Here is a 27,338-nt window from a genome sequence, read left to right on the forward strand (position 1 = left end):
TGCAGCATCAATCTCCACTGCCATGGGAGCTGCTGCAGGGAGCAGAAAAACCTCCCCTGGTGCAGAGTGAGTGAAAAGTGGAAGGATTAAAGTCATTACTCCTTCTAATAGTCAGGGATTGAAACCAGCTGAGGGGAGGTTTCTCTTTTAAACTAAAACTGTCAAGCACAGCTGATGCTTCTCAAGATGCTTGCTCAGGCCCTGGGGCTGAGGTTTGCACTTCTCACCCCACTGCTGTCACCATGGGCATCCTCTGTGCTCCATGGAGTGGGATGTAGCAAGGCATTTCCATGCCAGGAATGCCTTGGTTTGCTTTGGTTGGGTATTTATTATGTATAATTCATACAAAGAGTTTCACTGATGTAACCAAGTGTAAAATCATATCTTTAAACCAAGAGAATTGGAGTTTTGCAGTGAATCACTGAATTTCTTCATTCATCCCAGTGTGATACTGTTGGCTAGAAAGAAAATTCATGCCAGTGCATGGAAATGTGGACTCTGAATGGAGAGCTGATGTCAGAGTCTGTAAATAGAAATATATATCCAGCTAGTGTGACTGTATTGTGTGACTAGTGTGAAACTGTGGTTTTTTTCTGTTTGTTGCCACTATATTTAACAGGGTGCTAGTCATCTGCATGGGAGGTGGCAAGTAAAGTGTGCTGACCTTAATACCTGAATTTTCAGAAGCCTGGTGTGCACTGCAGTAGCTAAAATGGCTCTTAACATAGCTTTTGTTTTGAAAACAGACTGATTAAAATCTTGATGTGAATAGGAAAAGCAGTAGCTGACTCTTTAATTGTGCTGCCACCAATGCTCTTGAAATGACTTGAGAACAGTGGTCTCCTGGGAGCCATTCAGATGAATACAAGCTAATGTCATGCTGGAAGGATCCTTTCCCAGCTGCTCAGTTTAAATGGCAGAAGTCATGATTTGCTCAGATCACGGGAGCTTTTAATTCCTCATTTAATAACAGGTTTCCCTGGCTGGCTTATTGCTTTTACCCTCCCTGCTGGACAAGGTGGAGACCAGGATAAAATGCACTTCCCCAGCAGCATTCAGTGGATGGGCTTTGATGTTGCACATGAGCCACTCTGTTCAGGAAATCTCTGGAGGATCCCTGCTTCCATCCTGCCCGAGCTATGGACTCTCTCTGCTTCAGGAAATTAATTGCTGACCTGTCCACTAATTGCTGGGGACAGGCTGATACCTGCTCCAAGCTGGCTGTGTGCTGGACTGGGAGAACTGGGCAACCAGCACAGTGCAAAGTTTCCTGTTGATCTGAGCTGCTCTTAGCCCTCAGTGACTGTTTTTAATCCCCAGACTGAGCAATGTGCTTAACAAAAGATTTTTAAGGGGCAGTTATCTGTAACACTCCAAGGCTTCCCATCTGTGCTGGGTGTGTAGGTTGTTATCCCCACTTTTTGCAGACCCTCCACAGCAGCGTGGAGGCAGCAAGATGCTGGAGGCAGCACCATGCTTTGTTCTGCCTGGCAGCTGTAGTTGTAAATCTTCTGTGGTCACAAAGATTAAAGGATCTTGATGAAAACGTGCTGCCTGTGAGCACCTCCTCTGTGAGACGTGGAGAACTGCTGGTGTTCAGAGGACAGCCACCTCTTTTTCTGAGATTTTTACTTGTCAGTTCCTATTGGAATCCTTTTTGTTTTCTTCTCAGGTCACTTCACGTGGGAGAAATACCTGAAAGAGACATGTGCCATCCCAGCTCCTGCCCATTGCTTCAAGCAGGTAAGAGGTGAATAAAAACAAGAATGGCCAAAGGTGATGGTTCGTTGGTGACCTGGGAGTTCTGTGCCTGGAACAGGCCCCTTTTTGTGGCAAGGAAGATTGTTAAGGAAACAAGATATGGGAAACTTAAAATAAATCTAAGTTTGCTGAAGCAAAGGTAAAAAAGATATTCAGGTGCTGCAAATATTGAAGTGATGCAGAGGACTTGACTCTGAGATGTGTATGGATGGGAACACAAGAATGGTTTTCTCTCTGCTGAGCACGAGGTCTTGGGAGAAAATGAGTCGACTGTGATCCAGGTTTTGGTGGATCCTGCCCAGCAAAGAGATTTTTAATTAGAATTCACCAGATCTTTGTAAATTGAATAGCACTCTCCAGGCACTGGGTATTTGAGCACAGAGATGACAGCATTGAGCACAGGGGATACTGGAGTGAACTGTCATGGCACAGAGTTACCTGTTTGGGTCCTGGGTCAGGTGGGTGATTCTCCTGAGAAGAGGACTAAGAGGAAAGGATAGGTCTGGTTGTCTAGCTGGTGGCAGTACTGAGAGAAGGTGGTCTGGATCACAGATCTGCCCAGACTCCTTGAACTTTCCTTGCTGCTCAGTGGCCTTTGCTCCACGTTGTGCTCAGAGGATGCTCTCAGTCTTTGCTGGAATCAGCTTTGATGCTCTTGGGGCTTAAGCTTTGTGACTGAGGTGGTGAATATATTGGAAATCCTGGCTCTGACCACAGCCCCGTTTTTTTCTTTGCAGTCATACACTCCACCTGCAAATGAATTCAAGATCAGCATGAAACTAGAAGCCCACGACCCCAGGAACACCACCTCCACTTGCATTGCCACCGTGGTGGGGCTGACGGGCGCGCGGCTGCGCCTGCGCCTGGATGGCAGCGATAACAAGAATGACTTCTGGAGGCTGGTGGACTCTGCTGAAATCCAGCCCATAGGAAACTGTGAGAAGAATGGAGGGATGCTGCAGCCTCCCCTGGGTGAGCTGAAGTTCAACTGGCCAGCAAGTGCTTTCATTAGCTGTGGGGAAAATGCCAGGGTTTGTTATACTGCTGGACTTGGAACAGAGAGGCCCAGAGACAGCCCCTGCCTATCACTGGGATGCAGAGCAGCCCTCTTAGCTTGAGCTGTAAACAGATGTATCCCACACCTAGTCTGTATTTCTACATGGGCAGTGTGGCATGGACAGGGAGATGCTTTAGAGTGTAGGTGAAAGAGCTCTCTGCATCCAGGTGAGCTGCCTGCACCCTTTGCAGCTCAAGCTCAGAATTCTTAGCATGTGGTGACTGTGAGCTCATGGGGTCTGCAATTCCACCTGTGTACCTCAAAGGAAAAACACATTTTCCACCCATTTGTGTAAAAGAATGCCAGAGCCACTCTGTTTCCCACAGCACACACAGGCAAACAAGGGGCACCCTGAAGTCCTGGTGACCTAAGGCTGGGGGCAGTGGCACTGAAAGCAGAGCAACTCTGCTGGTCTTTTCCAGGTGATTGTCTGTGCAAGGACAGAACAAATACAGGTTCTTTTTTTTTCTGGGAGACACAACACAGTCACACAGGCAGTGTGGCACGTGGATTGAGCAATGGCTTGATCTCTGGGCATTGCCCATTGCTTCAGGCATTGGGTCCTGCTTGCAAGGTGTGCTTGACATGGAAGGGCTGGCAGCCATCAGGGCTGTCTCTTGTGCTCCCCCTCCTTGCTGGGCACAGTGGGCAGAGCTTTGCTGGGGATCAGTAAATCTTGATGTAGAGAATAATCAAGAGAGCAATTAGGGCTAAGGCATCTGCTGTATCACTGCTAATCTGACACTGTGATTTCAAAAGCATTTCAATTTTAATTCATGCAAAGTGTATTTGTGCCCAGGTGTCTTTGGGGCAATAGCAGGTCAGCTGGAGAGCATCTGATGGGGAAACAATGTCTGAAAAGATTCCCAGGGATTTAAGTTCTGTCTCATGTAAAGAAGCTTGTTATATTTCATCTTTTTGTTTATTAATTTTGGCTACATCTTCACAAAAACAACGTGGGCAATTGAACGCTTTTTCCAGTCTTCAGTTAAACACTTTTTTTTTTTTTTTTTTTGATGCTAGCCAAATGTTGAGCTGGTTTGTTGGTTCTTTCCTGATTAAGCAGCAAGATGAAGCTGCTTTTGCATTCTGCTCCCCATTGTTTTTAAAGTGCTTTCATAAATCTCTCAATTAGCACATCCTCAAACAATACCAAGCCAATCTATAGTGATGCAAGAAACCTTCACTAGGATTATCTTGGGTTGATATTCATGTTTGGTTTTGGAGCACCATTTGTGAGCTTTGGTGGAAGTACAGTCTAGATTGCAATGGGACACTTGAGACTGACCTTTATGGAGAAACATCAGCAGATGCACACTTGTGCACATCACATCAAGCTGTTCCATATGCAAGTCTAATTATACCCTTCCCCTTCATAATTGCCTCAGACAAAACCTGCTGCAGTTATTAACATAAAGCTGCTATTTTTGGTGTTTATCTTGTGCATTCTGCTGTGCACTAGGAGACATCTCTCTGAAATCCTGTGCCAGGGTGCAGCTCACAGCTCTGCTGCAGCCTGCCCAGGAGGCACAAGTACCTGTCCTTGTCCACAGGGTTCCTCCTGTGCCTTCTCTGGGTTTTGCCAGCAGATGGCAATAAATGTAATCGAGTTGCAGAGAAAAAGTCACTCGTGATGGTGGTAGCAGAGAGTTTGTACTCTGTAAGAAGTCTGTGTGCCCATCTCTGATCTCTATTACCTGCTTAACTTTGGGCCAGACAAGAGTGGTTCTCTTGCACTTAGCATAAAGACAGGTAAGAAATAGCTAGTTCTGCAGTTGTCCTTTCTGCCTGCAGAGTGTTCAGCTGAGCAGCAGAAACTGTCTGGACAGGAAGATGCACATTTAGCAAAGTTGATGTTGTGTGATATCTGGAGACTTCTATTTGCTTTGGTTTATTTCCGTAAGCCCCTTTCTGTTATTTCTCTACCTTTTTTTACAGATGTCAAACCAAAACCTGCCATCCTCTCATGGTTAAATCTGTCCCCCAGCCAAGTCACAGCCTCTTTATTTCTTCAGGTTAGCTTGCCTGCAGCTCACTCTGGAAGGTGGAGCAGCCACCCAGAAGCTGAGGTGCCCTATTGAGGAAGAAATTTCCCAGCCCAAGTGTGCATTTACTGATTCTCCCCTGTAGTTGGATCACTGAAGCTGCCAGCACTAGTGCTGCACAAAATGCTCTGCCTGCATGGTCAATGTACAGACTTTTGTTATGATAAGTGTATATTGCAGTCAAACATTCATTTCCAGGTGTTTCTTTTCAATAGTGTAATGTTTTGCAATCAGAGTATCTGGAAAAGGTCAAACCTGACTCTCCAGGAGGATGGTGTGAGGTCACAGTGTGTGCTCATTGTAAAGTTCCCATCAGAGCAATCATGTGCTGCCAGATCTGGTGGCTCCCAAGACCTTGAAGTCTCCATTTCTGCTTCCTTCTCTGCAGGCTTTCGGCTGAATGCCTCCTCTTGGCCCATGTTCCTTCTGAAGACTCTGAATGGAGCAGAGATGGCTCCTGTCCGGATTTTTCACAAGGTACTTTACTGTACTGTTTGTGAAGACATCCTTCTGGCACATCCCCTTTGCTGCAGGGCACCAAAATAACAGCTGGTGTCTCATGTGAGGTCTGCTGATCCCAGAGGAGTTGAAAGTGCCCAGCTTTACCATGGAGCTGCTCTGTCATAGCAGTGTTGAGAATGCAGACAAAGATCTACTTTGTGGCTTGGGCTTCAGCAAGGGGCTTGTTTCTCACTTAGGCTGCAGGTGCCACTCAAATTCAGGAATACAGTGTGTGGAAGTGAGTATCTCCCTGAAATTTTTGTGTGCCACAGCTTGCAAGGAGTGCAAATATTTTCATGAGGCAACATTGCAAGTGTTATTTTACAAAATTGTTTTCTTACAAATTTGTGTTATTACAAAATTTGTATTCTTAAACCCTTAATGAAGTCAGAGAGGGACAGAGCCAGTCTGGGAGCATATGCTGTAGTATGGGGTGGTTGGTGTGGCTTCAGTGTTTTTTCAAGTGCAATCAATAGACAAGAAGGAGCAAGCCACAGGTGAGGGTCAATGCAGATCTCTCACATGTCTAGCAAAGCTGAAGGTGAGGCAAGGATGATGGAGAGAGACTGGCATGTCTCACATTTTCCTGCTCTGAGGTAACAAAATGAGAGTATCCTGCAGAGGCTTCTTTTTTTGGAGCTTTATTTTCTGCCTGTGTTGCATGACACATTTGTCAGGGCGTGCAACATTAAGGCAGGCTGCTGGATTTGGTGCAGCAGGTGGGGGATTGCAGAGCAGTCAGTAGTGGACTTGAGGAGTGACTTTACAGGCAGGTGTTTGTGTAGCTAGGCCAGCACATGCACACCTCAATGGGGTTGAGATCCAGCCCTCCACCTCCCTTCTCCATCTGCTTGTGGAGGTGAGTTTGCTGGTGGAGGGGACAGCTCTGGTCTGGCATATCCGCTTTGAGCACGTTTTCAACTTCTCCTTGTAGGAACCACCATCTCCATCCCAAAACTTCTTCAAGACAGGGATGAAGCTGGAGGCAGTGGACAGGAAAAACCCTCACTTCATCTGCCCGGCCACCATTGGGGAGGTGAGAGGTTCTGAGGTCCTGATAACCTTTGATGGCTGGAGAGGTGCCTTCGATTACTGGTGCCGATATGATTCCCGGGACATCTTTCCCGTAGGCTGGTGCTCGCTGACTGGAGATAATCTGCAGCCCCCTGGAACAAAAGGTAAGACCCACGTTGTTGCTTAGCTATCTTTCTTCTCCACTCGGTTCTCAAAGAGCAGCAAAGCAGGCAGAAGTGAGCAGTGAGGACATCTGGGTGCCATGTCTGGTTTTCTTACTGCTGCTTCATGTGTGGTGTCGGTACAGATAATCCTGGCCTGGCCTCAGGTGGTAATGGATGTCCCATCCCTACAGGTGGGCAGGATTATGGCTCTCTGGAGGGATGGTGGTGCTGTACAACGTTGCTGTGGTCTGCTCTTGTACAGGAATTTCATTTGAGTCTTCCCTGTGTCTTTGGAACACGCATTCCTAGGGACTTCTTCATGGGGGGACTGGGGTATTTGTGGATATAAAAGGGAGTAATGAGAACTCTTAAGCTGAAGGCTGCATCTTTGTGCTTCTGACAGTTGCCTTGTTCTGTCTTATGCTGTGATCTCTGCTGTGGACATGGAAAAAGAAGTGTGGATCAGGTTCTGCCTGCCTTGTTCCTTGAGCTGTGATTGTTGGTTAGGAACTTGGTGCCTTGCAAAGGTCTGGGCCTTGGCTGTTGAGATTTTTAGATATGTCTGGCTTGCTAGCATTACAGTTGTGTTTAGGACCAAGGAAGCTGTCACTGTCCTCATGCACCTTCCTCTGACATTTGCAGCCTGCCAAATCCTGCACACTCTGGTCAATGAAATGACAAACAGGAGAGCAGCACTCTGCTGGAGCTGAAGGATTACTCAGGAGAGGCATTTCTCTGATGGGACTGTTCCTCTTGAACATCCAGGGTCAGCTTGTATTAACCCATCAGCCTGGTATTTTCTGCCATCCTCTGATGTGGCCATTTCTGCTCCTGTGTTGGGGTGGATGTCCTGAGGTCACCCCACATGGCTGATGTGCAGGCCAGGCCACAGCCTCCCCTCAGGTGGAGGTGATTTCTGCTATGGCTGGGAACTGAAAAACACCCTCACTGCTTTGTCTTGAATTTCTGCATTTGGCCTTGATGTTCCCAGCCTCTCCCTTGCTTCCTGCTATTTGTTTGTGTCCTGCTTGCTGCTGCCCAGCAGGCTCCACAGAGCTGCTGGGACCTCCTGGCTGGTTCCTGACCTCTTCAGCAGTGCCCTGGAGTCAGGGGCTCTTGCTCAGCATCCCCAAGGTGCTTCTAAGGTACTGCATGAGTGGCTAAAGAAATGTTTGTGATGGGTGGAAGTTTTCCTGGCAGTGAACTGGGGATAGAAGGTTTCAGGAGGAGGGGGAAAGCTGCCTTCCCAGAAAAAGTGGGAACCTCTGCCTGACCCATGGTGCTTGGCACAGGCAGCTCTGTTCCCCTCCAGTCTCCCTGTGTCAGGGGCTGAAACTGTGAGCAAGCAGAACATCCAGAAATCACACACAATCATGGGGGCAATGCCACAGTAATTTGGAGTCATCTTAAGAAGCATTTGCTTCCCCTCTTGGCTGGCAGCAGTGACAAGCTTTCCTTCTCACCCTGGCTCCATCAGCAGTGACTCTGCATTTCCTGCTCATGTACAGAAATGGTGAAACCTGGGACTGACATCTCCATGCTCCCAGACAGAGGCAGCCCTTGCTCTCAGGCAGATTTCTCCTCTCTTTGCTGTGTTTTTCAAGTACAGGAACAAGAGGTTGGCAGTGGTTGCATGAGCCATGCAGAAATGCCATGTAGTTGGAATCAACCTTGTCTTTGTGGTATTTTACTTTCCTCTCTGTGGCTTCCCCCTCCCATTCCTGCCCAAGACTTTACAATTTCCACTTTGTGGGATGAAATCAAGAGAAGGGAGCCCTGGGAACTTCCCTCTTCTGTAATTAAATTCCTTCCTTGTTCTTTTACTCCTCAGCTGTGCTTTGAAGGAGGGCTGAGCACAGCCCCCCCCCCCCAGGACCTGTCAGTGCTGCTCTTGGCAGGGCTGGAGGATGCTTTACCACAGAGGGGGGATCCCCCTTTTCCTTCAGCTCCAATAAAAGATCCCTGTGTGCCAGCCTGGAGCCTGCAGGACCATGTGGTGGAGCTGGGGAGGTTCTCCTCCCTTTGCTGCTGGGAATTCCCCTTAAATCACAGAGACCCAGGAGCAGGTGGAGGAGATTGGTGTTAGTGGTGGGGGTTATACCAGACACTGGTCACACACTGGCCTGATACCATCAGGGTGATGTCCTTGGGGGAGCTGCTAAGTCCTGCAAAGAGTTAACAATTCCATCAAGACCATCAGCTTCCTGGGGCTGAGCAGGAAAGAGGCCTCCTGAAATCAGCTCATGTTCAAGGGAAGTAGAACTTCAAAGAGGCCAGGCATGTTTATTTTATGCTGGTAACTTAATTTGGCTCTAATCTGTCCCTTCTGCTGGTTGCTAGCAGAGCTGGAGGAGTTCAGGGATTCTCCCAGGTACATCCCTCCTCCAGCTCCACTCCCACCAGTGTTTGCTGAGCTGGGGCAGCTGGGCAGGGTGCTGGTGAAACTGGGGCCAGCCCAGCCACACCGAGGAGGAGGAGGAGGGGAGCTTTCAAGAGGGTCCATGTGTGTGAAGGGAGGAAGGGGAGGTCAAGTGGTGAGGAGCAGCAGCTCTCTGCATGCCTGGTTGGTAATTACATTGCTGTCAGATGTGCTGTCTGTGCCTGCTGGGAGAGCTCTGCTGGTGGCCAGATGGCTCTGGGCTCCCTGGATTCTCCTGGAGCTCCTCTCAGTGCAGCCCAGCTTGGAGCTGGGGGCTCAAATAAACACCACAGGGGAAATGGAGCTCTGGGGGTTCCTACACATCCAGTTGGCCCTGATCCCCCCTGCCCCGTGTCAGCCTCGGGCTGGGGTTGGAGGTCACAGAGCAGGGTGAAATGCAGCTGAGCTCATCCTCTATATCCTCAGTTTCCCCACACCAGCTTGGCAGCAGCTGGGAAGGCAGATTCCCAGGGAATGGGTTTCTGTGGCAGTGCTGCAAGCTTCCTCAGGAGCATCACTGTTGAGACCTTCCACTCTTTGGGTGAATAATGCTGGGGTGGCTGCTCCATTTCTGAAAGGTCTCATCAGTAACTGCTGCTGATGGGACATGGTGCATGGACACTTGTGTAGGGTGAAGGCCTGAGTGCTTTCAGAACTGGACAAACTCCAGGAAGAGCAGCAGTCCAGGGCTTTTATTTCTGAGTTTCTATAACTGTCTTGGGATGCTCTGAGCTGCTGCAGGGCTGGTGTCCCTGCCTAAGCACTGCTGCTGAGTTTGGAAGCAGAGTTAAATAAGTGTGCCCAGGGCAGCACTTTGTGTATCTTTAGGAGAGCCACAGGGGAAGTGCAGTTTCCCACCTAAGTCAAGTGCTTTAAACATTTAGGGCTAAAAAGCTTCACATGGAGGTTTCATGGCCCCATGCCTCATTTCTGCTTGTCACCAGCACACATGTGCCAGCTGTTAGTGACAGGAGCTTGGTCCCTTGTAGGGGTTCCTCTGGATACAGGCGGGTGCTGGAGGAAGCAGAATCATTTTACAGACTCTCAGGAAGGTCTGTAAAGGCTGCACATGGTTCATGGGGTGGTTCTAACTGGAGCAGTGGATTTGCATATGGGTGAAATGGCCCCATTTTGTGGGATTTTTCACAGGGACTCCATGGGAGCAAAACCATCATCTCTTTGTGAGTAGTTTTGCCTGGGTAATTTCTTCAATTTTTTGTTTCCTCCCCTTTATTTGGACAGGGAAGGTAAGGGATGCTGAGCCCAGTTGTGACCCTGGGATTGGTGAACAAGTGCATGTTGCCATGGTGTACATTTTTATTAGATCTAGGAACTTCATACTCAATATACAGCCCCACTTGTTATAAAAATTGGACATTTTGCTGCCTGTCTTCTTGATCTTTGGTATTTTTATAACTTCTGAAGAGCTATGAAAAAGAAGAAAAGGTAGAATAAACTGCACCCTTCTAGCAGTCTCCTTGTTCTTTGTGCACTGATATGTTGAAGGTGTTCTGCTAATATTTAACCTGGAAGCCAAATCAAAAAAAAGACCTTCAGAGAAGATCAGAACAAGCAGAAACCCCAGGACCAGTTCTGAATAGCCTGAAAATGACAAGAGTACAGAAACATTTTTGTTCTCAACATGGGGCTTTGGAAACTCACTGATAATGAACTCTCAGAGGCAGATGATGTGATCAGTGAGTAGACTCACAGCAGGTTTCTCATGCCACATATTTTAACTGAGTGTGTGTTCTTCAGCTGGCTGGATATAAATAGCAGTACAGCCAAACTGCCTGGGGGCTGTAAATCTGTGAAGAAACTCATGTCCTCTGTCCCAGGTGTAATTGTGTAGGTGCAGGTGCAGGTGTGGTTGGCTCGGGTGTGCTTGCAGAAGCTGAAGTCTTACCCAGGCTGCAGGTTTGCTGCATCCTAAGGCCACGACTCTGGGGTTTTCTTGAGAGCTGTTGTGTGGCCCAGCCATGTGTCAGCCATCCCTGGTGCTCTGGGCAGCCCTCTGTGGCTGGGTGCTCTGTGATGACCTCTCTTGAAGCAATTAGCCAGGAAGAGCTGCAGCATGATGGTTTTTCTGAAGTGTAGGAATGAATCTGTTTGTGTTGTCAGTGTCTGTGTCAGGACCAAAGCCACCAGTTCAGCTCCTCTACTGTCCACAGAACTGCTGGGTTCTTGCAGTGGCTTCTGGAGCACTCACCATGTGCCCAGCAGCAGTGTCATGCAGGAGAACATCTCAGCCTGGCTTTGGGATGGTCAAATTCAGGTTTGAGTATTGAAGTTCAGATTTTATCTTGATTTTTTTCTGACTCTGCATTGCATTACCTCTTGGAGCTCCCTGATTGTCACTTCTTTCACCCACTTCTGCATCCCCTCAGTCAGGAGCTTTAGTTTCAACTCAGCTGATGCATTTCTCACACTGGAACTGCCCATCTCAATTCTCATCTCCTTCTTGTAGTTCAGAGTGTCTCTGGTTTAATTCTATAGCTGCTTCACAGCTGATTCAAACAACACATCATTGCAACAGCTTAATTTTTGCAGAGAAAATGAGACTTTAGGGGACAAGCATGAACCCAGGTTGTGTTGCATCCAGTTTATTTGGAGGTAGTGGGATGGGAACTCGAGGAAAACTGCTTATTGGGGATATGAGGATGGTGATTGTAGACAGATTTGTCATTGCCTTGTCCTCTGCATTTGAACCATATTCTCCAGTTGGCTCATGGCAGCTCCTTGTTGTCTGGGCTGGGAGAAGGAGCTGTGCTCCAGGCAGGTTGGGGCAGCTGGGAGGAAAACCAACTGGCCTTGCAGAGCTGGACCCAGAGATGTCTGAGCACTGGACAAATAAAAAAAAGAAGATGACACAAAGATGCAAGAAAAGGCCACTATAAAGACTATATATGGACTATAAAGATTGCTGGACCCTGGCTCATACAAGAGAGCATTTTTCTAAGGGTGATGAGAACAAATACCAGCACTGCTGCTCTCTGGGCTGTGGTTCTGCTCAGAGCTCACTCTGCACCCCAGATCTGCACACTAAATCCCTCAAACCAGCCCCACTGCCCAAAACTGTCATTTTTCTCTGTGGTGTGAATGCCTGTGCCAGGTCTGTTCCCAGTGTGGGCTTTGTGCTGTTTTGCTTTGCCTTCTGGGAGCTGAAAGAGGGAGTATCAGGGAAAAGGAGGCTGAAGATGCTGGAGTGTGCTGCTTCTCCAAGCTCCAGCTGTGTAGCTGGCAGTGTGACAAGTTCCTGGCTGGCTGTGCAGCTGTGTCACAGCAAACATGCTGGGACAGGAGGGGTTTCTGAGCTGCTCTTCAGGGAAAAGTTTGCTTGGCTGCTCCAGTGGTGACAGGTGTGATGCCATTTTCCCTTATCCAAATGGCACTTTATAGAATGCCCTTGCAGTATCTTATAAAAAAGATGCATGACTCAGTTTACCCATCCAGTTCAAAATGCTGCCCCGTGGGTACAGAAGAGTTAATTTTTTTCCCACAGAAAGAGAAATTAAGACCTGGGTTTTGGAACTAAGTAAATCTGTGTGCTCAGCACTGAACTGAAAATGAGTTGCACTGAGGACAATGATTTGGACATCCTTGCTCATCACAGCACTGTCACTCTTTTTGTCTCTGGTCAGGAGCCAGTCACTTACCTGTTTATTTTGCCATCATCAGAATGGGGACTGTGCTAAGCCCTGGGACATCCTAATAAATAAGTCCATTGTGTTGCACATCCCTCACACTTGTTGTGCTGGGTCTCAGAGCCTGTTCCCCCTGTGTAGGGGAATATCTGCACACATAGTTTCATGCTCTAAAAAGCATCAATCACTGCTAAATGATGGGAAGAGTTACTGTCTCTGAAATGATGCTGGAAACTGGTTTAAAGTCCTAAGAGATACTTTACATTTCATACTAAGCAGAAGAGGCAGTGCAGTGTGAAGGGGCTTTTTAAAATGCTCCAAAAATGCTTTTAAAAGTCTAATCAGAGAGTTTTCTTACTAGGGTCAGTGAAGGACAGTTGTGGGGTGGCTCCTGGCATGCAGTGGGACAGGGCTGGGCTTAGCCCTGGCTGAAGGTGTCCCTGGAAAGGCTTGAACTCTATGGAAATGAGAATCCAGGGATCAGCTGCAGCTTTAGGGGCTTTTTGCTTGATTTTTAACCAGTGCAGTGAGGACTTCTATTCAGTTGGTTTCTACCCGGATGTCCAACATCCTGATCTCTCATTTTTCCAAAATGGAATCATTTTTTCTGGCTCTTTCTGGCCACTGCTGTGTTTTGAGCTGATATTATTGTGCCATGAATGTTGCAGCCGAAGTTCTTCCTCCTGAAGAAGCAGCAGGCAACTCGGAGCTCATCATTTTGCATCTGAAGGTAGGAGTGGTTTTTTTCCACACTCTACTTTATGTTTATTCATGTGATGGTCTCCTGGCCTTTTCTTGCCCTGAAACTCAGTCTCCCAGCTTCATTCTGGTGCTGTTCATGGGATGTAACCCTCCTGTCTGCCCTGGGAAGTGTGAAGCATTAGAAAACTTTCTCACCTTGCTTATTAGCTCCGAAGTCACTCGTGAGTACATTGAGCAGTGCAGATCCTGCTGCAGATCCCTGTGCACTCTGCATAAACTTCTTTCCTCCACAAGAATGACTGTTTGACCCTTCCTTTTCTAACCCTTGGTTTATCCCTATAGAAAACATCTCTTATCCCATGGCTCTTTTTACAAAACCTTTGGTGAGGATCTCAGAGGCTTTGTGGGAAAGCAGATCCATCCACGTGGCCACTCACCAGTCCAGATCCTTGAGGTTCTCAAAGCCTCGTTTCTGTCAGAGAAGCTGTACTGACACTGCCTGGTAGCTCAGATTCCTCTTGGGGGCTGTGTTACTGGATAAAACCTCAGTTTTGTTCCAGGAAATGCTTCAGCCACCTGTGCTTTTTGCTCGTGTCAAACCAGCTACTTGGGTTTAGTAGATGACTGGGTGGAGAGGGTGAACAGTGATGCCCAAAGGGCAGCCTTGGTGATGCAGAAGGCTCTTTGGGTTGTGAGTTCTGGGTTCAGAATCAGGGTTTTCTGTCCTTCAGCTCCAGCAGCAATGACTGCAATCTTCAGTTCTTTTTTTGGATCTCTGTGTGTGGTTGTAATTAGAGGAAGGAGGAGGTGTGGGATGTTTTACAATACTGTTATTGTGTTATTGTGTTGCCCAGCCTCTCTGAGATGTGGTGCAAGGTGTAGTGAACTCCTTGGAAGGTTTTTGAGATCCCTGGCTGTGCTGTGTTGGGAAAGTGCCAAGTGTAATTCCCAACAGGGATCAGGGCTGCAGGAATGCCACCTGGAGAGCTGTAAATGTAAAACTTGTGCAAGAAGAAAAAGCTGTTGCTGGTGTCACTGTGACACTTGAGACTTTTTTTTTTTTTTTTTCAGTTGGTTTATTTTTGTAACTAAAACAGAAAAATGCCATGGCTTGTGCATCTGCAGCACACAGAGCTAATCCCAGCTCATGCAAACAATTAAAGTAAGAAAATTGCTGCTCCAAACTGTGGAGATTTTTAAGCCCTTAAGGAATGGGACACTCATGATGATTGTTCAGAGCAGGTTCAGTGAAACAAACACTGGATAAAAAAATGTATATGAATGGCATTTTCAGTCTTCTGAGTAACCACCCCACCCCTGTGTTTTGGGACACTCTAATGGTCATTACTGGTATCTCTAGAGAGAAGAGGTGTGAGCGATGGATGCATCTCAGAGTAAAGAGGCCCTGAGCACTTAAAATGGATGTTTGGGGTTTTGTGGTACAGTGGTACAGTAATGCAAACTCTTAAATGACTGCTTTATTGAAGGGAAAAGTAGGAAACATCTTCCACTTTCACATCTTCAGTTCCATATTTTCCTACACATTGGCTTTGCTGTACTTATCCCTAGGACATAATTTTGTCTTCTTCAAGCTGTGACAAACCTGAGATAAGCTGATGCATGGCAAATCTTTCTAGGATCAGCTGACCCTCAAGATGAGGGCAGGAACTTTATGGAGTATTCTGTAAATACCAGTTTGGGTCTCAGGGGGGTGGGCAGCTGCAGGTGCTGCTGGTGTGAAGTGCTGAGGGATACTTGGCATTAGGAAATGGAGCCTTAAGTCTTGAATCCTGTCAGTTTTCTGTTTCTGCAGGAAGCTTGAGACTCTCCTTTAAATAATTCTTCAGGGATTAATAGCCCAGTCAACGGTGCTCATCTTTTCTTTGGCTCTGAGTTCAGCAATGTTTGATCCTGCATCTTTAGGGTGATGTTTCTGACTGCACCCAAACTGATCCCATGCCAGCACAGCAAGGAGCAGGCCCCCTGTTCAGCCAGCAGAAAACTTGTTGCTTAGTTTTCTGTTACATTAATGAGCTGAAATGATTAATCGTGAGTTCAGTTCACAGTAATGCAAGTTGGAAGGGACTGATGGAGCACACCAGAGCACTCAGTGTGCACAGGAATCAGCCCTGTTCTGTTTGTCACATGGGCAGGACAAGACTTCATAGAATCATAGAATGTTCTGGGTTGGAAGGGACCTTTAAAGCCCACGGATCTTTTCTGGCCCCTTAGAAATTTGGACCCTCCTCCATTTGCTGCTTCTGAGCTGCCAGCAGGAAGCAGTGTCTGTGTGCCAAGGAAATGAGGCCTTGCTCACAGTAACTGCTCATAAAACTCTTGTTAAAAATCCATAAAAATCATTTTATATGCCCACAGTTGTGCCACTGTTAGGCTGCGTGCCACCCAGTCCTGCAGTGCACTCTGTTCCCTTTGCCAAGATTTTCTTCATAACTACAAGAGCTTCAAGACTGGTTGTCTTTTTCCTAGTTTAGAGCCCTCATGCTGAACACTAAGTGAGGTTTCCAGGTCTGAAAAGCAAGCCATCATAAATGTGACTTTTCAGAATCTAGGAGGGTTCTCCTGTTTTTCTTTTTACCAGAAATTTAAAACTTGAGGGACCATTGGTCTGCTGAGCTGGGCCAGTGCATTTCTGGCCTTTAGCATAGCTTAAGAAAGAGTGACCCAGGTCGGGGGATTTGTGGGCAAATACACCAGAAACTTGATTTTGTCAGGGAAAGCATGCAAAGATAGAAAGGAACAGACCATGTGCTGGCACTTCACTTACCTCTGGCAGTAGGTGAGAGGAGCAGGGCTGCTCATCCAACTTAGATGAGCCGTCACTTGGAGCCAGGAGAAATTGTCCTTGCAGGCATTAAGGATGGAGCTGGTACCTTCCCCTGCAGTTCACTGGGAACTTAGGGACAGAGCAAGTTCGATTTCTGCCTTGAGATAGATTTCTAGCACAGCTCTGGCTCTGTGGCTTTCAGGCAGGTCTTGACTGATCCTTCTGCTAGGAATGCTTTCAGTGCATTTACACGATTGCTGGCAGGTCACCACTTGCAGAAGGAAGAGGTGTGGGTGCCAGTTATTTTCAGGAAGGAGGCTGTGACTGAAAACATGATCCCTTTGGAGTTCAGCCCATCCAGGCTAAGCCACAGTGTCCCCCTGCTCAAATGCTGAAGCAAGGGTCAGTGCATTTGGTTTTTATTCTGGCATGGAAAGCAGGAGCCTCCATTCAGGGGGCTGCGAATACTCCAGGTTTTTCCATGTTGACTCTGTGTAAAGATGGAGGCTCTCTTGTTTTGATTCTTGCCATGATTTAATTATATTTGCTTTTTCTCTTTTTATTTCAGTTGTGATTCCAAAGAGCCCTTTACCTGCCTCCGAAGTAAACTCGGAGAAACCTAGCATGCACAGTAGCACAAAGACTGTTTTGGGGCATCAACAAGGGCAAAGGCGTCGCAAAACAGGGAAGAAGCGTGGTCGAACGACCAAAGCACTAATCCATCACCCCATGCCTACACCCTCCAAGTCAGTGGAGCCTTTGAAATTCCCCAGAAAGAGAGGCCCCAAGCCTGGCAGTAAGGTAAAAGCTGATGCTGATGCAGGCGGGTAAAAAGCAGGTGCTGCAAGTTCTGCCATGGGTTGGTGCATGCGTGTGTTTGTGCACGTTTGTCTCAGCCTCTGGCTGTGTAACTGCAGCAAGTAGGAGACCAAAGAGTTATGTGGGCTGGGGAAATCCCTCAGAATCCAGCCCCAGAGCTGTAGAGATTGTCTGTGTCCTAAAGGTCATTTCCATCAACAAACTGTGTCTTTGGAGCTTCATTAGCTGTGAAGTAGCATGGCAGATGCTGTGATCGTGACAGGATGGCCAAATGGTGGAAAAATCTCTTCCATCCATTGTGGGTAGCTGGTCTTAAGTCAAGCAGAGGTGGCAGATCTCAGGCTTGCTACTCTTTCAGGATTGTGGTTTATAAAATACACACGTATTGATTACTAGGTTCTTGAGACTCCCCGTCATCACCATCAGAAGTTTGTCATGTTCCACAGTGCCTTGTCTGTTGGATGCAAAGGAGAGTGTAGTGATCATGGATGGTAAAGGAGAGCAGGCGTAAAAGGAGAAATGTCTCCTCTTTTTCTGCAGAGGAAGCCTAGGACATTGCTGAATCCAGCACCCACCTCTCCAACAACCAGTACCCCAGAACCAGACACAAGCACTGTGCCTCAGGACGCTGCTACAATCCCCAGCTCTGCCATGCAGGCTCCCACAGGTAAGGGTCTCAAACTGCATTCTTGACAAGGTTGCACACTCAGGAACTGCAGCAGTGACACACCACGATACTCCCATCTTCTGAACCCTGGACAGCAGCAGATGTTCCCATTCCAGAAAGGGAATGCCTAGGAGAGAGTGTGGGGATAAGAGAGGCACAGGAGTTTGGATCAGCCATTTGTTTATCTCTCTCTGTTTTGGAAATGATGAAGTAGTAGGAAGGTTGCAAATCCATCTGGGAGTGCAGGGCTCCCTTTCCCTGTGTCACCACGTGCATGTTGGTGACTCTACAGCTCTCAAAGGGCACTTCTCATGGCTTTTGTGCCCAGAGGTAGTGCAGTGAGCAGCACCTCTGGTGAGCTCAGAGACCTCCCAAGCCATTCCAGGCACAGCTGCTGAATCTGCAGCAAGATGCAGAACAACTGCTGAATGACTGTGGCAATGCTTCAGGCAGGATATTGAGGCAAACAGGGACAAGAGGGAGCAGGGGAAGAGGAGGAGCAGCAGTGCTCTCTGCTACAGCTGTGAGATGTAGCTGAAGATGAGTCTGAGCAGGAAACTAATGCAGAGCTGCTTTTTGTGTGTTTGGTCAAGCACTGGATACAGGCTGAGCCCTCTGTTTCCTAGGACGTAATTGGCCTGTTGTCCCAGGGACTTAAAGAATCCAGTTTCCCTAAAAAATGTGGGTCATTTTCCTTCATTTCCTTCGAACATCACAGCTGCCTTTCCTGGCTGGCATGGGAACCACTTTGCACCCTCCCTTTGGGAGCCTGAGTGCTGGGGAAAATGGGTGAAGAACAGCAGCAGCTTGGGAAGTGGGTGTGAGGCAGAAAGATTTTGGAGGTGAGATTCCTCTCTGTAAGTGGCTCAGCTGTTAGGATGCAGACAGGCAGGCATGGTGGATTTCCCTTTGTGAGTGAGCTGACAGGCTTAAAAACTCAGCATCTCTCAGGTTTGATTTTAGGCATCTGTTTCTTGCTTTCTTGAGTGAGTTAATGGCAAACACTTTTCTCATCTTGGCAGTTTGCATTTATTTGAACAAGAATGGCAGCACGGGGCCCCACCTAGACAAGAAGAAAGTTCAGAAGCTGCCAGATCATTTTGGACCAGCTCGAGCTTCTGTTGTCCTGCAGCAAGCAGTACAGGCCTGCATTGATTGTGCTTACCATCAGAAAACAGTCTTCTCCTTCTTAAAACAAGGCCACGGGGGAGAAGTCATCTCAGGTGAGAACTGGCCCACAGCACTTTGCCTTCAGAGATGTCATTGCAAGAATTCACTCCTTGGAAGATGTCTGTCTGAAGCTTGGTGCAGTCATGGGCTGGGGGCAGACTGATTTCTGTCTTCTTTTTCTTGCCAAACATCTGTATCAGTGAAGCAGCAGGTGGTGGCTGTCACAGAGCAGTGAGCACTCCAGGCAGAGTGCAGGCAGCCCTGGTACCAGCTGGGCAGCCTCCTGCTTCACCTGGCATCCCCCAGCACTGCCCAGCCCCAGGAGGAGGAGGCAGAAGGGGTGGGATTGACAGAACTGACAGAAAGACAAGAAACGCACCAGTGTTTCATTTCACTTTTAATCCTGTGTTTATCTGGATGCTGGAAGTGCAGACCCCTCCTGGAATGCCTTCCCATTCCCTGGAACGCAGCTTCCCAGGCGCTGCCTGCCCGTGCCTGGCGCTGGGTGCTGGTGCTGGGTGCTGGTGCTGGGTGCTGTTGCTGGTGCTGGGTGCTGGTGCTGGGTGCTGGTGCTGGGTGCTGGGTGCTGGGTGCTGGGTGCTGGGTGCTGGGTGCTGGGTGCTGGGTGCTGCTGCTGGTGCTGGGTGCTGGTGCTGGCGCTGGGTGCTGGCGCTGGGTGCTGGCGCTGGGTGCTGGTGCTGGGTGCTGGTGCTGGGTGCTGGGTGCTGGTGCTGGTGCTGGTGCTGGGTGCTGGGTGCTGGTGCTGGTGCTGGTGCTGGGTGCTGGGTGCTGGGTGCTGGGTGCTGTTGCTGCTGCTGGGTGCTGGTGCTGGGTGCTGGGTGCTGGGTCCTGGGTGCTGGGTCCTGGGTGCTGGGTGCTGGGTGCTGGGTGCTGGGTGCTGGGTGCTGGGTGCTGGGTGCTGGTGCTGGTGCTGGGTGCTGGTGCTGATGCTGGGTGCTGGTGCTGGGTGCTGGTGCTGGGTGCTGGTGCTGGTGCTGGTGCAGTGGGCTGGTTGCAGCCTGTCCCGGGGCAGGGAGCTCAGTAGCAGAGCCAGCAGAAGGCAGTGGCTTTTGTCTGCTCTGGTCTAGACCAGCGATGCTGAGATACAGAAGCTGGCTGTGCAGCCCTGGGCGTAGTCTCCTGCCTTTGCTGGGGGTTTACGTGTTGGGCTCTGTTTGTTTCTGTCTCCAGCTGTGTTTGATCGGGAACAGCACACTCTGAACCTGCCAGCAGTAAACAGTATCACCTACGTCCTCCGCTTCCTGGAGAAGCTCTGCCACAACCTCCGCAGTGACAACCTCTTTGGGAACCAGCCTTTCTCTCAGAACAGCCACATGAAGCGCTCACACGAGTACGACCACGACAGGTATCTACCAGGTAGGAGCTGGGGCGGGGGCGGCGCCGTAGGGGCCCCAGGTTCATCCCTGGTTTAACCCAGATTTTACCTTTATCTGAGGAGGCAGGTGTGGGTTTCAGAGCCCCCTCTGCAGGGTTCATGGCATCACACGCAGTGTCACACGTGTGCCCGCAGGGCTCTTTCTGTGCGGGGTTCAGGTTGCTGTGTTTTCTGCCTGTTGGTTTGATTTCCATCCCTGCCTGTAGGCTCCACTCATCCGTGGTGTCTCCTTGTCTTCCCTCCTCTCCTTGTCCCCGAGTCCTTGCTGCTTCCTGTAACCTGGTTATGGTTACCTCATCCAGTTAGGAATTAAGGTGAAAGACTGCGTGAGGAATAGCAGAGTGATAACATTAGATAAATTGTAATTAGAAATGGAATTAAAAGCTAGCAGAGTGGTTTCCACACTGGCTGTGGGTGTGCTGGCAGCACATCAGCCCTTGGTGAAAGCTTTCCCCAGGGTGACTCCTGCTGCAGCCAACTGAGGCATAGGTGGCTTTGTTTTTCCTGGCAAGGCTCATGCTCTACTGCACTGAAACAACACACCCCTGGCATGATAGGTCATGCCACAATGCAAATTGTCAGGCTGCAAAATTGCTCTTAAGTGAAATCAGTTGCAAACAAGAAGACCCAGAGCTTTTCCCACAGTGCTGTGTTGTGGCAGCTTCCTCTGGGGTAGCAGTGCCTGCCCTGGGCTGGCTGTGCAGCTCTGGTGAAAAAGAGCTGTAGCAATGCCAGTCCTGGAGAAGATTAAACCTTGAGAAGTATCTTGTGCTGATCTGCTCTCCTGTCCTGTTTCCACTCCTACCTTTCTGCCCTGAGTCAGCAAATAACCTGTTGCACTCTTTGAGGTCTTTCCAAAGTTAATCCATTGGGTAATTATGGTTCTGACCATAATTGTGAAAATTACAAAAAGGAAGAATTTCTAATGTAAAAGGATAAACACTTAGGAAGAACTGTTTAAGAAAAAGTTGCTAAGTGTGAAGCTTAGGAGCAGCAGTCTAATGCCACAGGGCTGCTTTGCATCTCACAATGCACCCGTACTCAGGGGAAGGGATTAGAAGAGTCTAAAGATCATGAGTGTCTCAGAGTGACTGCCCACTCCTTCCTCACTGGTGGACCAGCTGCCTGCAGGCTGGAGCCAGCAATGCCAGGAGCAGGGAGCTGTTCTGTGCTGTAAGGAGAGGAGCTGCAGAAAGAGAGTTGGCTGCTGTGGCAAGTAGAGGGGCAGCATAGATACTGTCACTAGAGGTTGCCCCTCTAGAGAACCCTCAGTCAGAAGAAATTCCCATGCTCCAGTGTGGAAGTACCCTGTTGGCATGAGACAGAGGAAAAACAGTATGGAAGAGGAGCCAGGGTTTGGGCATGGTAGCAGGCTCTGATGGAGTGAGTCCTGGAGCTCACACACTTTGTTTCAAGCCACCATGAGCTGTCAGTGGTGTCTGTGCTAAGAGCTGGGCTGCCTGGCAGGGTGGAAAAGTATAAGGAGCAAAGTCAGACTTCAGGGAAACTGAGGCAGAGCACTCAATAGGACATGATGCTGAGACCTTCTGAACTCTTCTTTAGTGTTTGCAGGGATTAAATAAAGATTAAGTGCAGTTCAGAGAAGTGATAACACCTGGTTCTGTTTGTTGCTCATGCTGATGTCTCAGGGATTGCTGGACACCCGGACATTTAACACCTTACTCAAACACCTGAAAGAAGATGATAAACATTGTTATCTACACATTGCAGTGGCTTCTGGTGAGGACAAAAGACCCAGCACTGTCTAATTTGAGAGGTTAAGGCTGGTCATGGAAGAAAGAGGATGCAGTTGTACATCACACCAAGTGTCAGGGCTGCCATGGCCTTACCTGTGTGTCCCATCTGTGCCTGAGTGGGTCTGATTGTTTCAGAAAATGATCACTGGTGAAGACTGGGAGCTGGTCTCCATTCCCAAAACAAACTCACTTTACAGGAGCACCACTATGGATACTGTGGGGAATTTGTCCATGTCTTTGGCTCTCTGCTCTCCTCATCTAGTGTTGGCTTGAATTAAACTTCAGGAGGTGACCAGAGTGCCACCAAGCACTCTGGGGAACACCTTATGGGGGCCTGGTGCCATAGCACTGGCACGTTGTTATTGATGAGAAATGTCTTTGGAAGCTGCTTTTTGTCACTGTACCCTTGTGGCAGGTGGTGATCAACCCATCCTGTACACACCTTGTTCATCTCATCTTTTGTTGTCAGCTGTGGGTTCCCAGCTCATGGGACAATGCTTCACATCTGCATTTTGCTGCTGGATTTATCTCCTTTCTGGTCTTCTGTTCTGTGAATTTTTTCTGCATAATTTCAAGTGCTGCTTTATCTGGCCTGACGTGGTGAGACATCAGCAGATTTTGTCAGTGAACCTCTGACACAGGCACCAAAGTTACTAAGAAAAGAATTAAATGTCACTGGGCTCACAAATGATTCTCAAGAAAAATCATTGGCAATTGCTCTCCAGCCTCATGTTCTCATTCTGTGTTCTGCTGTGCACATGACAAAACTTGGGGTAATCCTTATATTCTCCATATCAAATGATATTTTACTGAATTCCAGGAAAATCATAGTGACCACTCTTCTTTTGTCTCACAGATGGGTTATTTCCTATGATAAGGAAGCTGCTGGGTTGGTCTCCTCTGATGAATGCCTGCCATGATATGTGCTGAAACATTTTTCATTGCCAAAACAATTTTTGGTTTTTTGTTTAACTGCTAGCACTGTGTTTCCAGTCACTCTGGGCAGTGTCACTGTGTCAGAATTCACTGCAGCAGACCCCTGGGTTGCTGTCCACCTTGTTTCTTAAGTTACATTTTGGCTTCCTCCACATCCTCACGTCCTCAGTTTGGGAATGTTCAGTGATGTGACTTCCATTTCTTAGTCAGGGGTGTGTATTTCCCTTTCTGTCCTGTTTCTTTCAATCTTTGAGCCTGGCCCTGGTGTTCAGTGTGACTGTGACTAGAGGTGAGGGCTGGGGTTGGTTTGGAGGCAAATGGGTGTCCTGGGAGCACTGGGACCTGAGCTGGTTGTGTTGCAGGTTGGTGGGGTGAGGTACCAATGCAGCCAGTGCAAGTTTCAGTGTCCTGAAATAGGAGCCTTGACTTGGGCTTTGACTTGATGAGGTGACCAGGCTGCCCTGGCTGTAAAGGCATCTGTCCTGACAGCCTTGGGATGGCCACCAGCACACACCCAGGCATGGGCAGATTTGCTTCTCTTCCATCCCCCCAACCTTCCAAGTTGGGTGAGGTGAAATACCTCTCAAAGCTATCCCACTGTGTGCAGACAAGGAAAACCTTTTTTTTTTTTCTTTTTTTCCAGTCTTTAACTTTTTGCACAGTAACTTCATGCTCTGTTCCCACACACTTGTTACTTCTGTAGCTGAAAGTACAGTCCTGTCTTTTCCTTTGCACTGTGTCAAAAGACAGAATGAGTTAAAAAGTTCACTTTGTCCCTGTTCTCACCATCCTTCATGCTGAGCAGGTCCTTTTCATCTCCAGTAAATGCTGTGCTTGTTCTCAGCATCCCTCTTGAAGTGAACATTTATCCACTTACATTTGGGGTCCTTTCATCTCAGATAATTTCCTCACTGGTGATACACATTCATGATGCTTATGGCATTTTTTTCAACTGAAGGTATTTTCTTTTTTTTCCTGATGATGCATATTGTGACTGCAGAGTGCAGCTCTATGTATTACTCCATTTCTTAAAATTTATCCTTTAAAATCAGAGACCCAAGCTACAGAGCTACTTTTGGTTTATTCTTCCATTAATTTACACTGACCAAACTTCTGATTGCCTGGGTTATCTGCTACAACTTGACCTTCTGTGTTTGCATTACTTTTAAAATCAACCAATTTAAAAAAATAATTGAAAAAAAAACCTGGAAACCCTTTGAAAACCATCACTTTTTGTTGTGACTGTTGGGTGAGTAAGGTCATGCTGGTTTACATTTAAGAGATAACCAGGGACATTTGTTTCCTGTCTGTGTCAGAGCAATGAATGTTTCCAAGAGACTTGTCCTGAGGACAGTATTTATCTAGTAGTGTTACAGTGATACCATACTCAGAAGTCCCTCAGTATGAGCAGTTTGTCTTTTGTTTCCCCAAAGGATTTTAATAGAAGAGTTACTTTTCTCTACTTTTGTGGTTTTCTTTATTCAGCTAAGTTGTCTGCTAAGTTTAGGCAGCTGAGTAACGACCGATGCTTCCCACCCGTCTCTACCTTTGTTTCTCTGTTTGGCGTCCTGCATCTCCCTCGGTGTCCCCGTCACTCCCTGCTGTATTTGTCACCCCCCAGCACCCATCCCTGCCCTGTGCTGGCAGCTGGGGCTGCTCTCTGCTCCTGCCCAGCACTTTTGGGTGTTTCACCCTGCCCTCTGTTCGCACCTCGAATGCTGCGGGCTCACCCGTGGTGCTCGGGGCAGCTGCCAGGGGCCAGCCAGGAGCAGCAGTGTCACCTTGTCCTGCTCCTCTGCTGACCCTGCCGTGTCCCTCGCTTCCCTGGCTGCTGTTCCCATCTCTGCCTTTCCATCCTCTGTGTTCATCCCCCACTGACACTCTGTGTGCAGCCTTCAGCCTGCAGAGAGACATCCCAGAGCCCAGCCCGACGTCCCGGCTGCCACGTGCAGTACAGAGAACCCCATCCTTGGGAAGTGTTTGGAGAAGAGCAGCAGGGACAGCTGGGGGACACCTGAGGGATCAATTTGGGGAAAGATTGAAATTTTGAGTATGGTTTAATCAAGCACTCTGCATGGCATAGAATGGTTGCAAATCATCCAGGGGTTGTTTGCAAATCTTCCCAGGGTTCTGTGTGTCTGAAAGGTGAAGAGTGGGGAGGTGCAGGAATCGTGCAGGAAGAGCCAAGGGGTAGAATGAGAAGAAACAGAGTTAAGTCAATCACAGGTGGTACTGGGGGTGAAATATGGCAAAACATGACTAATATTATTCATTAGGTTTCTTGCCACCCTTTTTCTCTGATAAAGCAAAATACAAAATGACAGGTGTGCTGGGTTGCAGTGTTACAGGCGATGCATGCGAGTCTCAACTCTGGCAAGACTGAATTTCCCAGGAAGTCTCCACTCCTAAGTAGGGCTTGTTCTCTTTTCCTAGACAGAAGCAGTTCCTTAGACGACACTCTGCAGGGACCAGGCCGGGGTACAAAGCGATATTCCCAAGATTCCCCTCCATACAGTGCTCCTCTCTCCCCCAAGTTACCAAAGAATGACCGTCACCCTCTGGAAGGTGAGCACAGAGTCTCTTCCCAGAGCTGGCTGTTCAGAGCAACCTGGAATGGGTACAGCAGGATGAGATTGGCCATGCCAAATCAAGCCATGGGTTTAGGAATTCTGCTTTGCTTTGGCTCTGGCATGGGTCGGTGCTTGGCATTTCAGGCAGAAGTGTCAAGGCAGGTTCCCCAAGCAGTTGTGTAAGGCATGTGGAATGCAGGGTGAATTCCTTCTAGCCCTGGTAGTCATCATCTAATACCATATAATCTGGGATTGGATTGCCCATATCTGAGCTTCCGTTGCTATGCATGGTATTAACAGTCATAAAGCTGCCCAGATGCTTCAGTCAATCTTCCCCTGAACTTTACTGTGATGGTTTGCTGCAGTGTATTGTACAGATGTTGATGTGCAGCTGTACAGGAACCTGCTGCCCTTTCCCAGGATCCCATCTTGCTCCTCACAATCCTTTCTAAATAGCAGGGAGGGTCTCACTGGCATGTGCTCCATCAGCTAAACCAGATGGAATCACATCCCACACCACCAGTGTTGCCTGCAGCATCCCTTGGGTCACACTGCTGGACATGTGCTGTGCCATGTGCTCAAATGCAGCTGCAGAAATGGCCTCTTTGGTATGTGATCCATAGGTGCCCCCTGCATGTGCAGGTGGGAGATTGTCTGGAGGTCCAGGTAGCTGGAGGACTACCTGAGCCTGAGCAGAAGTCTTCAGTAAACATACTTCCACTTTCTGTTTTGAACTGGAAAGCAAAATGCAGACTGGAGATTGGACTTAGTATACTGAAGCCTGTTAATTAATTGATGGTGAAATCTGCCAAGGTATCAGTCACAGCTCTTTCTGGTATGTCCCTGAAATATTGCTGGAAACTCTTGGCTGGGCTCGTAGTCACCTTTGTGCTCTGTTGCTGTCCCTTTTGAATGACATTTCCATGGCTCTTGGTGAGTTTTCTGGGCTTGGGTTGTTGATCCCAGGTTTTGAGTACACAGCCCTCCATGCACTGTGGTGTCTCCATCCATCACTGTGCCTTCTGCTCTTTGGGATTCCTCAGCCCATATCTAAGCACAGCTGAGCTGAACTTGCACCCTGTGATGGGCAGTTTCTAGTGACCTTGGTATCTACATGGATTAAAATTGTAGGTTTGTCACCTAGCTGAAGCAAAGAGCAAGGTGACATGTGGGACTGTCTCATCTCTTCCAGCATTTTGGGAAGTCAAACATTATTCCCTCAGGCTCAGTCTGTTTCTCACCTCTAGGTACATCCTTGCTGGTCTCCTTGACATTCTCCTTGACATTAACCACTGCACTTAGGTAACATTAGCAAAACCTGTCAGCTCCTCTACAGGCAGGTGTAGCAGGCAGTGTTTCACCTCTTCCTGAAGCATGGTGAAGGTTAAGAATGCCCTGGTTAGGTGGTGAGTATCATCCACTCCCTATATTGTCAGTGAAGAGAAAAGGCTTCTGTAATGAGTAGTTCCAAGGAGGAACCTGTGTTGTCTACAAGACTGATCCTTAGTCCATCCCAAAGTCTATTCAGTTATGGCTTTGAAAGGGATATGCTGTCTGGATGCCCATAATACTCCACTGGCTTCTGTGGAAGTGAAGACAAGTGGGCAGAAAGTGTGCTGCCACGTGAGGGTGATGGTCCTCCTGGTGAGTGAACTTCCTTCTGCAGCTTGGTCTTGTTCTGTCCTTCGTGCAGGGGTTGTACAGGGCAGGGAGAAATGAGATGCCATTCCACATTCCATCTAGAAATTAATTTTTATCCCACAACTATTCATCCTCCTCCACCAGAAAGTACAAGAAGGAATATTGGCATTTCTGAGGGTATTTTTGATATGAACCTGAAGTACTCAGATACTGAATATGTCTCAAGTAAGGAGCTACATTTTCTTATGGCCATGAACTCTGCCAGCAGAGCCTGTCCTGGCTCCAGCAGG

The 27,338-nt window shown here is 48.2% G+C and overlaps 1 protein-coding gene across 4 annotated transcripts in view; it reads left to right on the forward strand.

Moving 5' to 3' along the window:
* SCMH1 (Scm polycomb group protein homolog 1) overlaps positions 1-27,338 on the forward strand; it is a 58,407-nt gene that overhangs the window by 22,391 nt on the left and 8,678 nt on the right. For 3 of the 4 annotated variants that reach the window (XM_071767496.1, XM_071767497.1, XM_071767500.1), the window contains 9 exons: positions 1,673-1,743; positions 2,499-2,733; positions 5,252-5,340; positions 6,299-6,542; positions 16,661-16,893; positions 17,452-17,578; positions 18,601-18,801; positions 19,940-20,125; positions 25,271-25,402. In XM_071767496.1, the coding sequence (XP_071623597.1) occupies positions 1,673-1,743; positions 2,499-2,733; positions 5,252-5,340; positions 6,299-6,542; positions 16,661-16,893; positions 17,452-17,578; positions 18,601-18,801; positions 19,940-20,125; positions 25,271-25,402 (1,518 nt within the window). The remainder of the gene's footprint in view (positions 1-1,672; positions 1,744-2,498; positions 2,734-5,251; positions 5,341-6,298; positions 6,543-16,660; positions 16,894-17,451; positions 17,579-18,600; positions 18,802-19,939; positions 20,126-25,270; positions 25,403-27,338) is intronic. The other variant, XM_071767498.1, reaches the window with a different exon arrangement.

This window comes from Heliangelus exortis, chromosome 24, assembly GCF_036169615.1.
Source record: "Heliangelus exortis chromosome 24, bHelExo1.hap1, whole genome shotgun sequence".
NCBI lineage: Eukaryota > Metazoa > Chordata > Aves > Apodiformes > Trochilidae > Heliangelus > Heliangelus exortis.